Raw genomic sequence first — 14,836 nt, forward strand, 5'->3', positions numbered from 1 at the left:
TTCGTTCTTCCGGTTTCAAAAGTAAGGTTGAAGCAACGTCACAGAAATTAGGTATGTAGGTAAACTCCAGGTTATTATTGGTAGGTCAGCACGCATTCACGTCACTATATTTTGAGCGTTTCTCCACATTACTCATGAGAAGGAATATTTCGATTCAATTACAGCACTTACTCATTCATGAGCTCACATTACAACCACAGCTGAGAATTCAAACTCATGACAAGTATCTGCTATTCCACAGGCTCGAGGCTTCAACAGCACTGGGGGAACAGACATGAGAGCGGACTTTTACAGTAAACAATGTGGTCAGATCGAAATCACTCCACAAAACGCACCGCAGTCCATAACCGGACCACCGCGAGCATTTCTTGGCTGCAGTTTTCAAGTCCCTCTCCAAACGCGCTGTTTATGAGGGAGGGCTATGAGCACAGATTACATAGCTTATTATCAGTGTGTCAGATAATGGACATGATAAGATTGAAATCACACGTCAGAATGGACCAAAGTACATAACTGCTCTGAAGCTAGCATGTTTTTTTGGCCGGCCGCTATTGTGCTCCAAACATAAAGCAGCTGTGTATTCAAAGTGTATTTGGGGAGGCTGTTCTGTTTAGATGGCGCTGATCGCGTCTTCTCATCAAGCGTCTGACCATAAACAGGACAACACGATGGCTTGTTCAAAAACAGAAGACAATGAAAACAGAAAACTCAAAGCCATGTAAACTCTATCTTTGATATACTTTACATAAAGTTTCCGGTTTTGGTTTCCCCAATAATCAAAACAAGCAAGTACAACCCAGTATTTATACCATGATCAATGGAAACATGTAAATTCTTCACACTGTAACCCCCCCCCCCCAATGTTCAAGCCAAATCTACACCCTTGCCCAAAAGCTTCGAAAGCTTAAGTTGATCGTAGAGACCATTGGCGCCAATGGTTTCTACGATCTACTTAGGCTTACAATGCTTTTGGGAAACGCAGCCCAGTTTAGTAAATGATTTTATCACACTAGAGTCATGTTAAAACGTAATATGCTTAAGTATTGTGTCTATACTTTTTGAAAAACAGTGTGTTTATGTTTTGTGTATCGGACATGTTTATGTGTCTTATTACTGCATGCGATTTTTTTTTTCTTTTTAGAAAAAGAGGGATGAGTCAAAATTATTTTCTGTGGCAAATCAACATTATCAGAATAAGAATGAGCTTTAATGCAAGTGTGCTCACATACACAAGGAATTTTTCTTTTGGGTGATAGGAGAAACAAGCAAGTGCACACAGAACATTACAGTGAGACAAAACAAGGAAAGAGTATTAATAGACATACAAAAAAAAAAAAAAATAGTAGAATGGCATATGTACATGTGCAAGTGGTAATGTATGTGCAAGGTAGGGGTATGTACAGTTACTGAATTAAATATGAGTGAATTTACATATATACATGAGATATGTATTTACATTATTGCACTATGGGGGAGTCCTGAAGGCAGTTTAATTGTTCATGAGGAAAATGGTCTGAGGGTAAAATCTATTCTTGTGCCTGGACCCTGATGCTCTGTAGCGCCAGCCAGAAGGCAACAGTTCAAAGAGGGAGTGGGCAGGGTGTGTGGGGTCCAGAGTGATTCTACCTGCACATTTACTCACTCTGAAGATGTACAGGACTTGGAGGGTGGGCAAGGGGCACCAATAATCCTCTAAGCATTCCTGATTGTCTGTTGTAGTTTCCTTCTGTCTGATTTGGTGGCTGAACCAAACCAGACAATTATAGATGTACACAGGACAGACTCAATGACGGCCAAGTAAAACTGTGTCAACAGCTCCTGTGGCAGGTGGAACTTCCTCAGCTGGCAAAGGGAGTACAACCTCTGCTGAGTCTTCTTCACAATGGAGTCTATGTGGGTGTCCCACTTCAGGTCCTGAGAGATGGTAGAGCCCAGGAACCTGAATGACCCCACTGCTGCCACAGTGTTGTTCAGGATGATGAGGGGGGTGGGGGATTTCTTCTGAAGTCCACTATCATTTGCCACAAATACTGTCAATAGAGTTTAACTTGTTTTAAACCCAAAACACTCCTTGTAAAATAAATTCAAATTAGTTATTTTAAGTCTTTAAGCAGTGCTGGTTTTGATGATAGTGTCAGCTCTGAGTGCTGTTCTCACTTCATTCTTAAAAGTTTAAACAAAAAATCCAAATCTTTTTACAGATTTGCAAACTGTTCTACTGCCTTAACTCTTCACACTTTTGTCCCATGTTTAATATACAGCCAAAAACCACAACTTGTTTTTTGAAGTAGGTCTTGACCCCCTCCCGTTTTCCCTCTTACCGCCCTCAATACCAGCCCACATATTTACAGATATTCCCACCCATTCTAAAGTTGTTTCTCAATCTGAGGTGTGAAAATTGGGGTTCAGTTAGGTGGGTGTCCTGTCGCTTTAAAAAAAGCTCCCCTTATGATTTCCTTTAACTGTCCATTAGCAAGACATTACGTCAATGCAATAAGAATAAAATAAAATTTAAATGAAATAAGAATAAAAATGTCACTTTATGCTGTAAGACCTTTTTTGATTCTTAGAGAATTCTTATTTGATCTCATTAGGATCCTTTATTATGTTTATCATTATTATATATTTAAATTAATACAAATAGTATTGTTGTTAATGTTATTAAATAAATAAATGCAATTAATAACAACAATAATAATAATTTTTATTAGTATTAATTTTATTATTGTATTGATATGAATATGATAATTAATAACTGCAGTCAGTAATAATATTAATATTATTATTAATATTATTATCATAGCAACAATACCATTAATATTAATTTGTTTTTATTATTATTAATAATAATACCACCAATATTATATTATGCATTAATTCATTATTATTATTATTATTATTATTATTATTAAGCCTATTTTAAATATTATAGTAGAAATTCACATGCTTATTTATATATATATATGACATTTTATTATTTGTATTCTTTATATTCCCTTCAGTCAGCTGTAGATATTGTCAATGGTATTGTCGACTCCTGAGCACTAGATGGCACTGCATGGAACACTTGCGTTAATACTCTTACGTATGACCTTTCTCTCTCTCTGTACAAAGCGTGTTTCAATGACATTCCAGTTACTGTCAAAAGGGAAGTCTACAATAGTCCTGGGGAAGATCTAGAAATGGCTTTATATTCTTTATTTCGGTCTGTTAGAACTGAGCTAGGCAAGGTGAGCACTAAGCAGTTGGTTATTCTGCGTAATCCAACTTTTGAGGTGTTCGCCAAGTTGAACATCAGAGGTTTCGATGCTCTTTGCATTCCGGGCCGGTCTATAACGATTTAACAGCTTGTTATGTAAATAATGACATACTGGAGTAAATAGTAATAGATGACAGATTGTGTAGACTGTAAACAGTATTCGTACGTTTATATAATTTCATGTCACATCTTTGAATCACGTGTCATGTTATAATAATGTCAATTTCAGGTATGTCTCGCGCAGCATGTTCAATCTCTTTACACAAGCTGCCCGAGTTTAGCGGCAGACAAAACACTTCTCCTGAAATTACGCAAATCTACGGGCTACACTTTCATCAACTGCAAAAAGGCATTGGAGAAATTCAACAACGACATTACACAGGTGTGGCGCAGTGTTCCTAAGAGCGTGCAACCTCAAGTGTTTACATGTGGTTGGTAAGAGATGGGGGTAAATATCATAAGATTTGTCCTATTGTTTGCAGGCAGAACGCTGGCTGCACGAACAAGCACAAAAAGAGGGCTGGAGCAAAGCAAGCCGACTGGAGGGTCGGAAAGCCAAGGAGGGACTGGTTGGTGTCATGATGGGTGACAATGCTGCTGTCATGGTTGAGGTACAAATGCAATCATTATTAGACATGTTTCAATGCACTAACCACACATGGTATTTCTTTGCTTATGCAATATGAACACAAATGTACTTGGCATTTGTTCAAGGTGAACTGTGAGACTGATTTTGTGGCGAGGAATGAGAAGTTTCAGCAGTTGGTGAAGGATGTTGCTTTGTCCATAATGGCTCATCACAGCAGCAAAGGACAGTCTGGCAATGTTAAGGTACATGCTCATCCCTTCATTTGCATTGCCAGAAATAATTGCATTTCCTCCACAACCTCTATAATCATTGAATCTGCTCTCTATTTCAGAGTGTGTTGTCTTCTGATGATCTAACTAAGCTTCAGATGCCTGAGGGGCCCACACTGAGAGATCAGATAGCCTTGACTATAGGTGAGAATGAACCATGGTGTACATTGTGTGCATTCATCTCCCTTTTTACATTCAGGGTTCCTTTATGAGTAAGAATTACTAGCAAGCCATAGTGATGTCTAATTTGTGAGAGAATCTTTCTTTAAAAGCAGTTCACAACTTGTACCCAAATTTATCTGAATGATTTTATTTGAATTTGAGGCATTTTTAAAAATCCTTATCTGACTGATAATCACAAACATCTTGATAGGTCATGGGAAAGTAATGGAAATTCATTGATGTGGCAACCCTGTTCATTACATTACCTTTTACATAACCTTCTAAAACCTAGTTTATCTGTGATACTTGTCAATTATAATTCAAAACTCTTAATTTATTGGAGTATGTCTGAGCCACTGCATGGTGATAAATATATAGTAAGGATGTTGTTAAAGGGAAAGTTCACCCAAAAATGAAAATTCTCTCATTTACTCACAGATGTGTATGACTTTCTTTCTTCTGCTGAACACAAACAAAGATTTTTAGAAAAATATCTCCATTCTGTAGTTCTATACAATGCAAGTGAATAGTGATCAGAACTTTGAAGCTCTTAAAAGGACATAAGTGCAGCATAAAAGTAATGTATACGACTCCAGTGGTTAAATCTATATCTTCAGAAGCGATATGATAGTTGTGGGTGAGAAACAGATCAATATTTAAGTCCAATTTTACTATAAATCTCCACTTTCACTTTCACATTCTTTCACAGTCTTTGTCCATACTGGGCAGGGAGGAGAATTTATAGTAAAAAACTATCGGGTGAACTATTCCTTTAAGCCATGGGCTCCAGACACTGATCTGGTAGCAGTTATAACTTATGGCTGTGCCAGTTATTTCCCAGAGATCAAAAGTTGACCTAATCAGGTTAAACAAACAGGTATGTTGTTGCATTGTACTTGAAATGATATATTTACATGATGTTTTTACATTTGGATTTCATGATTTACACAATGTGTGAACATTTCCTACACACCCTGTTGTTTGCCTACTCTCTGGATCCTCTGTAACATAATTAATCCTCATTATTTGAAAATCCTCTTTTTTTTTTTTTTTTCTCCACCCCCTTCAGGGCGATTGGGTGAAAACATTGGCATGAGGCGGGCTGTATCACTTAGCGTGCCCTCTGATTGGCACATCGGCACATATGTTCATGGGGCGGTTCCTGGGCAGGTTGGCATTCAGATGGGGCGCTATGGAGCGCTAGTTGTGTTTCAAGGTGGACCTAAGGAAGGGACAGAAACTCTGGGAAGGAAGCTGGGGCAACATATAGTGGGTGAAGCACCGGTTACTCTTGGCAGTATGGATGATATACCATGTGGTGAATCTGAGACTAGACTTTTGCCCCAGACCTTCCTTCCAGATCCCAAATATACCGTGGGACAGTACCTGACTCTACAGGATGCACGTGTGCTAGATTTTGTACGCTTCCAGTGTGGAGAGAGCACCAGTCAGGAGGCAGAGTGAGAAGTATGAACTGTTTGTAAAAGTGTGAACTAGATTTATTAATTAAATTAATGAATTTAATCAATATGTTATCTATAAATACTGTCATTGTCAGTTTCCCATGAAATGCTTTAAGTACCCAGTTTGGGTTTATGTCGGATAAGTTATGTTTTGGGAATGAAATCCATAGTGGTCAACTGGTAATTTAGTGTTTGCAGTTGCGACAGTGAGATGTTACTGCTGTAAAACAATCTGAACTTGGGTCTGTGCCACAACAATAAATAAACATTTTATGATTTGACATACAAGATATCACAGAAGTTGTTATTAATTTCACTAACTACAATACTATGACATTTCAAACTCTTTTTCTTTTCCACCCTTTTCAAGGGTGTAAATTTGGTGTAGAAGGAAATTAGAATTGAGAAAAGGTAAGTGTCACAGTATTAATTGTGGTTTTCTTTAGACATCATGGAGACTGACATAATGACATCATTTGTCTGTAGTCAGTATATAATGAAGGAATTTAGTAGATTCCATTAACGTTTCTTAATTTCATTAATTATTATCATGGTACAGAATAGATTGTGTGTACTTTTTACTGAAGAGAAGAAAAGTTCTAATCCCCGAGTCAAGTCCTTGTTTGTCACAAAGCCTTTAGTGCTATCTAATGGCGCCTGAGAGGAATGTGAAAATCTCAATAACAGTTTTGTTTGGAGTCAGACAGTAGGGAAATCATACAAAGTATTTTTTACTAAATCTGCACCAACCTGCTTTGGACCCTTTTACTTTGACCCGCCATGATATTACAATTGGCTGAGAATCAAGAGGGGACAGGTGGCAACTTGGGCAAAAGTCTGGTCAGCTATACCCATTTCATCACTTGAGTGCCATCCATCTATCTGAATAATCAACACTGACATTTCCTATGTTCCTAAAATATGTCTGGGATTTAATATATATATATATATATATATATATATATATATATATATAATTTATTTATTTATTTATTTTTTGTGGTCAACTGTGAGACTTTAAAGTGATCATATATGACATATACAGCTTTTCTCTCATTAACTCAAGGAGAAACCCTTCTGTTCCAAGTGAAATATCAGCCTACCAATGATCATCAGTCTTATAATCTGACTTGACACTGGATCTTTACCTGGGTTATGTTGCTTCAACCCAAAAGCTACCTCAACCCTGGTACACCCTCCATCACTGAGTTACATGAAGTTCTTCAGATTGAACAAGTATTCCAAAATCTGGCCATTTACATCTGTGTTAAAGGAATAGTTCCCCCCAAAATGTAGATTCTCTCATCATTTACTCACCCTCATGCCATCCCAGATGTGTATGACTTGCTTCTACTGAACACAAACAAAGATTTTTAGAAGAATATTTCAGCTCTGTAGGTCCATGCAATGCAAGTGAATAGTGGCCAGAACTTTTAAGGTCCAAAAAGGACATAAAGGCAGCATAAAAGTAATCCATAAAATGCCAGTGGTCCATATCTTCAGAAGCAATATGATAGATGTGGGTGAGAAACAGATCAATATTTAAGTCCTTTTTTACTGTAAACCTCCACTTACACTTTCACATTCTTCTTTTGTTTTTGGCGATTCATATTCTTTGTGCATATCGCCACCTACTGGGCAGGGAGGACAATATATAGTAAAAAAGGACTTCAATCCTAAAGCATAACCCTATTTTATAGACCTTATTCACAGGAGCGCCGTCTTTGATTTTTGATGGGAATGACAACAAGGCTATGAGGGATGGATGTACAGTCTCTTCAGTGGGATGTACTGCAGTTTAAAGTGTTTTTGGATCGTTCCACGGACAAAGATGGCACTACCGTGAATAAGGTCAATTAACCCTACTTCTTGTCACACCTCATGCTTGTAACCATGCAACACTTTTTAAAGGTGTAGCTCCCCCCAAAAAACTATAAACTCTATTGTAGAATTACCACTATCTCTTAAATCAACCAAACCATGTTGTATTTTTTTATTTATTTTTTCTAATCCACAAAATATCTCCTGTTCTCCTTTATTAACGTGCCTCTCAGAATTCCTAACCCCCCTCTCATTACATTAGTCTACTCTACTGTACCGTCAATTTAGACTTATTAAAAGTTGTTTCTACGGTTAACTGGATACATAAATGAATGTTTTTTAAATTAGCCACAAGATGTCGTTGTCTGAGAGGGGAGATAAGTCGACCTATTTACTGTGGTTTTGCTGCGCATGTAAAGACAGTTTAGGGAAACCAGCGCCCGCACTATTTGATTGGCCGATTCTGCTTGAATCGAGTTGGCATGACGTCATTTGTGAACGTATAGTGTGTGCGTGCTCATACTGTAATTCACATTGCACTCGCGCTGACGCTCCCTCTGCTCCATCCTCAACCACTGCAGTAATGGTGAGTACATTGCCATCTCTCGTTTTCATAACAGTGCAGGTAGTACCTATTAGTCATACAGTCAATAGCTTTAACAATATGACCGTTAGGATTTTGTGAACACAATTGACTCGCACACTCCCATAAGGTTTTTAAGCCACCTAGTCAGATCTAGTCAAGCCAAGACGTAGATTAAGATCTCACGTTTAATGTGGAATTATCTGTGTTTTGGTTTGCTCTGAATGTTTGAATTTAAATGCGAATCTCAGTGTTTTTTTTGTTTTTTTTTAACCCAATCGTCCAATATCCTAATTGGAACATCTTCTGTGTTTTAATGCTTTGTTATGTTTTCTGTTCCGTCCTAATCCTGGCTTGGACAGTCTGACTTCACAGAGGACCAGATCTGTGGTGAGTTATAAATGTTGACTATATTAATATTATGATAATATGAATTCTACAGAATAGCATCCGAATTACACACCTCCCCTGCCTTTTACATTGGCCAGCCACATTGTTTATGCCTGTTTTACAACCTATAACAGTAGCGTTTCCTCTGTATTTTAAACATAAAGGCCTGCACATCAGTTTGCACTGACTGACAGCTGTGCATTATAATTGTAAATGTTTGGCACTGCATATACATGATATGATAGCGCATGCAGCCATTTCTTATGTTAAATGTAATACAGAATATGTTATATTCGCCAGGATGTTTCTGTATGAACATATTGTGCTGTTTGAAGGACCGGAAGCTGCTGCAACGGAATGTGTTGCGTTTATAAATAAGCAAGATATATGAAGATATCTTTGAATTAAAGAGTAATAATGTGGCCTGTTGTTAAAAATATAATAATAATAATAATAATAATAATAACAACAATATGCATTTAAAATGTCCATTTTAGTGAGAGGGGGCAGCGTGATAGATGTAGGCTACGTTTTCTGATAGGTTATGGCAACAATAAATCGCTCCTGTATAGCGGTCATAAAGCGTCTCAAAACCTAGGAAGCTGCCTACCCCGACATCATTTGTGGGCGCGCGTGCAGCATTTTTGGGTCTATTTAGCATGTTCCTAGCCAACTATGATGGCCAGATATCCTTCCTCCGTAGAGGTCTTTCGAAACAGCACATCCATCACCAGATATCTAGTCTAGCACGGTTTTACTTAGCTCATTGTGAAATATCTTCCCTTGTTTATTTGGAAAAAATGTGGTTGATGGAGTGCGCGCTCTCTCTTCTGTCCATATATGGTTAATCGCAGTGTGTAAACAGTGTGTGTGTGTGTGCGCGCGCGTGTGTGTGTGTGTGTGAAGTTTGACTCTGGGCAAACAGGGAAGCGCTGCATTCCTGTGACCTGCTCTGTGAAGCGTCAGCAGTCCGCCTGGGGAGACTCTCACTAAGATAGTGATCTCAAAGTCTCAAACTACATAGATGCCTCATGATTTTAGATTTAAATATGCCTGCTGCTTTTAAGATAAACCCCAAGAAGCCGTGACAATTGCATCCAGTGTTATTCTCATTTTCAGACCACCAAAACATGAATGCTGGCATCTTGCTGCACAAAACTAATGGGAATATTACAGGTTCAATAAAAGTTAAGCTCAATCGACAGCATTTGTGGCATACTGTTGATTACCACAAAAGAGAGTCCCTCCTTTTCTTAAAAAAAGAAAAAAGAAAAAAAAGAAACAAAAATCAAGGTTACAGTGAGGCATTTACAATTGAAGTGAATGGGGCCAATTTTTGGAGGGTTTCAAGGCAGAAATGTGAAGCATATAATTTTATGAAAGCAATTGCATAATTTTTTTTTGTTAAACCTTGTGTATTTTTTGAGCTGTAAAGTTGTTAAATTACCATTTTTACGGTCGTTTTAGGATTTACAACGTTAAGTCATCATGGCAACAAAGGGTTAGGGTTAGGTAACTATGCAGAACAGGTTAGTTTATTGTTAATGTCTTGTGGTTATACTTTTGTATTTTAACGTTTACTGATTGGCCCAATTCCCTTCCACTGTAAGTGCCTCACTGTAACCCAGATTTGTCCTTTTTTTTTTTAAAGAAAAGGAGCAAGTAAAAAAAATATTTTTGTGGTAATCAACATTATGCCACAAATGCTGTCGATTGAGCTTAACTTGTATTGAACCTGGAATATTTCTTTAAAGATTATACTGTATGATCAGCTCATATTTCCTATGGAGGTTTTATGATCTGATATAATGTTTGGTGCCTATAGATCACATTATACATATTTTTCCATGACACCTATTTAATGCATTTTCTTGCTCTCTTTCCTCACAATAACAGAGTTTAAGGAGGCCTTCCTCCTGTTTGACCGAACAGGAGATGGGAAGATCATGTACAATCAGTGTGGGGATGTGATGCGTGCTCTGGGGCAGAACCCTGTCAATGCTGAAGTCCTCAAAGTACTTGGCAACCCCAGTAATGAAGGTCAGGCCCTACTTCTGCTCTAACAGCTTAACTATACCTTTGTTAAGGGATTATAAAGGGGTTTACGAATTACTAATAATTAATTTACAATTACTTATGTGGTTATAACAACATGCATAAAAAGGGCGACTTTCATGCGATACCTGCCAAATAGTGAGCAATTTTACCTCACATGTTATAAATGCTTAAAGGGATATTTCATCAAAAAATTAAAACTCTCTCATCATTTACTCACCCTCATGCCATCCCAGAATTGTATGACTTTCTTTTTTCTGCTGAACACAAAGAAGATTTTTAGAAGAATATTTCAGCTCTGTAGATCCATTCAATGCAAGTGAATGGGTACCAAAATTTTAAAGCTACAAAAAGAACACAAAGGCAGCATAAAAGTTACCCGTAAGACTCCACTGTTTTAATCCATGTCTTCAGAAGCAATATGATAGGTGTGGGTGAGAAACAGATCAATGTTTAAGTCCTTATTTTACTATAAATTCTTCTCCCTGCCCAGTAGGTGACCATATGCATGAAGAATGTGAATTACCAAAAACAAAAGAAGAAGAACGTGAAAGTGAAAGTGGAGATTGATTGTAAAAAAGGACTTAACAGTAACACTAATTCAACATTAGTTACCTATGAAAATTACCTTAATGTAAAGTGGATAGATGTGAAGCATTTATAATTATGTTGCCAAAATTAGAAACAATATTTTCTACATTGTGACTTAAATCATAAATTAAGGCATATTATATTTTTGATTAAAATATGAATAAATGTGTTTATTAAGCATTTTTATCATGTATGGTAAAAGGATGACTAATTGGTAAGTATTGGAAGAAAGTTGCCTTTTTATGCATTTTGCTGTAAATGCATATAAATGATTTGTAAGGCATTTGTAAATTACTTATAAGTCATTAATGAACCCCTTCATAAACCCTAAATATAGGGAACATTAATGTAAAGTGTTACCGATATTTGCTTGATGAAAGTTACGAAAATGCATTTTAAGACATCTTGCACTCTTCCAAAAGATCAACAAAAATGGTAATGTGGCATGTTTTTGGTATTAAGTAAGGTTGAGTCATGCCATTTTACTGACCAATGTGCCAGTGTTCATGTTTACACATAGGTGATGAGGTACCTTTTACATTGCAGCAGTATATATGTATATATGTAATGTAGTAGTTCAATTCATGTCAAAATAAAACACAGACCATTTTTATAACTTCTTAAAATCCTGTGATCAAAGAAGCAGTGATGCTTTTCTACATTCCAAAAAAAAAAAAAACATCTGTTTGATCAGTCTAAATACTCTCACGACCACTACAAACAGCCCTGCTGATTTAATCTAGTAGTCTTTTTATCCTGCACAATTGTGATTCAAATTATAAGTACATCATTCTGCTTGAATCCTGCCTAATCTGGCTGATTGGCAGTGTGTTAAGATGTGAATAAAATAATGTGATGGTTATAATGTCTTGTTGCTGTGGCGCTTTTTCTCAGATATGAACATGAAGATGCTGGACTTTGAGCAGTTCCTGCCTATGCTCCAGGCCATTGCTAAGAACAAGGATCAGGGTTCATTTGAGGACTTTGTTGAGGGATTGCGGGTGTTTGACAAAGAGGGAAATGGAACCGTGATGGGTGCTGAACTACGGCATGTCCTTACTACACTGGGTAAAAAAAAAAATCAAGCTTCATTGGCTTGCTCACTGTGGGTTGTAAGGCACGATTCCTTTTAAAGCAGCTGTGGAACAAGATGTATTATGAAAAGCACTATACAAATAATTCTGAACTGAAAATTGTGTTATTTAGTCACCCTCTTGTTGTTCCAAACCTGTATGACTTTCTTTCTTGTGTGGAACACAAAAGGAGATGTTGGGCAAAATGTTAGCCTCACCATTAACTTTCATTGTATGGTTAAAAAAGACTAACCTTCCACCTAACATCTCCTTTTGTATTCCACGGAAGAAAAAGTCATACAGGTTTAAACCAACATGAATTTGACTAAATGATGACAGAAGTTTATTTATGGAAAAATGATCCCTTTAATTATGTGCCTTTAGCATACTTTAAAATATGTGTCTATTTTTTAATGATCCCAGAGAGACTGATAGCTCTTTTAGCTCACAGATCCTGGATTTTACATTACATCATATTGTCCTTGACGGTACTGTAAACAAAGCACTAGAATAACCCTGCAGTTGTTCAGAATGGCATTGTGTAGAAAATATGGGTTAAAACGTTTACTTTGGGAAAGAACTGACATGTATTTGTGCTTGTTTTTGACAATAGGTGAGAAGATGACAGAGGAAGAGGTGGAGACTCTTTTGGCAGGACACGAGGACGCTAATGGCTGCATCAATTATGAAGGTACAACATCCCTTTTAGTGTCTGGATGTCATGATGTTCGTGAGTGATTACAGTTAAAGTATAGTGTATTTAACCTATTCACTTTTCCTCCTGACAGCATTGGTGCGCCACATTATGGCTGGCTGAGGAGAGGGTATGGGTACAGACAGTCTTGTAAACTGTCTCAGTTTTATATTAATTTATTCTTCTTTCTTTCAGCTCCCCTCTGCTGCGTTCCTTGGCTATAGTCTTGCATGTAGCATCTCTGCATGTGCATAGGTGTCTCCTGACTCCCACTGTTCCCATGGTGATGCTGTGCTGGTGCTAAAACTAGTGTGAACAAAGTTTGCTGGTCACCCTTATGCCATCCCAAGCCAGCTGTCATCCCATTCCCCTTTGCTCACAATTACAATGTAGACACTAGAGTGATGACAAGTCTCCACTGTGATGCTGTAGTCCAACTTTGGTTTTAGTTTCTAATCCTGTCATATTGCTGAAGGCTGGTCTTGCTTTCTCTTTGGATATACAGAATGCTATTTATCTCCTCTCCCAATGTCCTTATAAGGAGGTATGCTACCTCTAATGCATTCTAACTTTTTATAGGCCTGGACCATCTCTTTCCCTCCCCTTTCTGTTCAATTATTCTCAGACTGCTGCAAAGTTGTGGGTACTGCACATACAATGAGCTGTTATAATGCTGGATTAGTGCAGTATTTGACTGTCAAGAACTATCTAGAACTTTATGTATGGTGTACATGGACGCATTGGCTAATCTTTCTTTTTGTGTCTCCTCTACAGAACTCGTAAGGATGGTCATGAGCGGTTGAAGATTTGAAACACGTCCATTTTATTTTATTTTGTCTGTCAGCCCTTCATTTATGTGATTTAGCATTTCCATATTTGCATTTTTAAATGGTTTGTCCCTTATTTTTTTTTCCTTAAGTGCCTTTTATCATGTTTCAGGAGAATTATTGCTCATTTCATTCCAGAACTTCCAATGGTGTTCATAGGTTTGCAGGAATACCTTCCATTCAGCCGTTACATTCCGCCTCATGCATTCCTGCAGTGTTACCATACAACCCTAGTCATGTCTTAAACTGTGAGGGACATTTTGATTGGCTCCAATTGTTTTTTTGGTTAAACTCTTGTCAAAATGGCCAAAATGGTGTGTCTGTAATTAATTTGACATCTCGTTTTATCATCTGCTGTTCATTAACATAATAAATATTCAGAGACTTTAGAAACATCTTTGATTTTGTTGATCCTTATTTATGTCGGATTGTATGAGTGCGTGTGTATGTGTAGGAGAGAATGGGTTGCCTTGTAAGGCTTTGTGGATCAACCACATCCATTTTAGTATTGTTCACTGGAGTAACACTGGCTTCTCTCTCCCAACAAACATCTTACAAGGTAATACCAAATTAGGAGTATGTGAAGGTCTTTAAATGTATTAGTTGGAAACATTTCACAGTGATTCTGTGTTTATATAAAAATACAAATGAACTTTTTTAATGAACCCCCCCCCCAAAAAAAAACGTTTAGATTGACATTGTTTTGCACCATAGGACATATTGGTCAAGCGAAATACATTGAAAATGAAACATTATAGAATGTACAATGATGATATTAAAGTAATTAAAACACCATTGCATTTATTTGGTCTCAACTCCTCACACTAAATGTGTTTACATGCACAACAAAACACTAATAACTACCAAAAATCAGTTTCTTTAAAAAACCCGACAATGCAAAAAATCATTGGAATATTCAGTTTTTGGCATCAAAACGTAAACAGGCATGTGCACAACACTTGCGCACCTGTAAAGGTGTTAATGCGAAATCAATATACCTCGATTCGTTTTTGCTTAAAACGTTTATGACTTTTCCACCAAAAAATGAAAGCCATTTGGC

General features: G+C 37.2%; 2 protein-coding genes across 3 annotated transcripts; both read left to right on the forward strand.

Annotated features, from left to right (window-relative positions):
- Nucleotides 1-3,072: 3,072 nt before the first annotated feature.
- tsfm (Ts translation elongation factor, mitochondrial) lies at nt 3,073-6,032 on the forward strand. Its single transcript, XM_051706840.1, has 6 exons — nt 3,073-3,230; nt 3,489-3,641; nt 3,742-3,870; nt 3,974-4,090; nt 4,180-4,261; nt 5,349-6,032. The coding sequence occupies exons 1-6, from the start codon at nt 3,183-3,185 to the stop codon at nt 5,741-5,743; spliced, it is 924 nt and encodes a 307-aa protein (XP_051562800.1). The 5' UTR covers nt 3,073-3,182; the 3' UTR covers nt 5,744-6,032.
- A 1,871-nt stretch (nt 6,033-7,903) lies between these two features.
- LOC127446155 (myosin light polypeptide 6-like) lies at nt 7,904-14,173 on the forward strand. 2 transcript variants are annotated; one of them, XM_051706850.1, is made up of 7 exons: nt 7,904-8,149; nt 8,509-8,536; nt 10,433-10,576; nt 12,077-12,250; nt 12,869-12,946; nt 13,044-13,079; nt 13,724-14,173. In XM_051706850.1, the coding sequence occupies exons 1-6, from the start codon at nt 7,919-7,921 to the stop codon at nt 13,070-13,072; spliced, it is 684 nt and encodes a 227-aa protein (XP_051562810.1). In that variant the 5' UTR covers nt 7,904-7,918; the 3' UTR covers nt 13,073-13,079; nt 13,724-14,173. The 2 variants fall into 2 exon arrangements, with proteins under 2 accessions (XP_051562810.1, XP_051562811.1); XM_051706851.1 differs by lacking the exon at nt 13,044-13,079.
- Nucleotides 14,174-14,836: the final 663 nt, after the last annotated feature.

The sequence above is a fragment of the Myxocyprinus asiaticus genome, chromosome 9 (assembly GCF_019703515.2).
Source record: "Myxocyprinus asiaticus isolate MX2 ecotype Aquarium Trade chromosome 9, UBuf_Myxa_2, whole genome shotgun sequence".
Lineage (NCBI taxonomy): Eukaryota > Metazoa > Chordata > Actinopteri > Cypriniformes > Catostomidae > Myxocyprinus > Myxocyprinus asiaticus.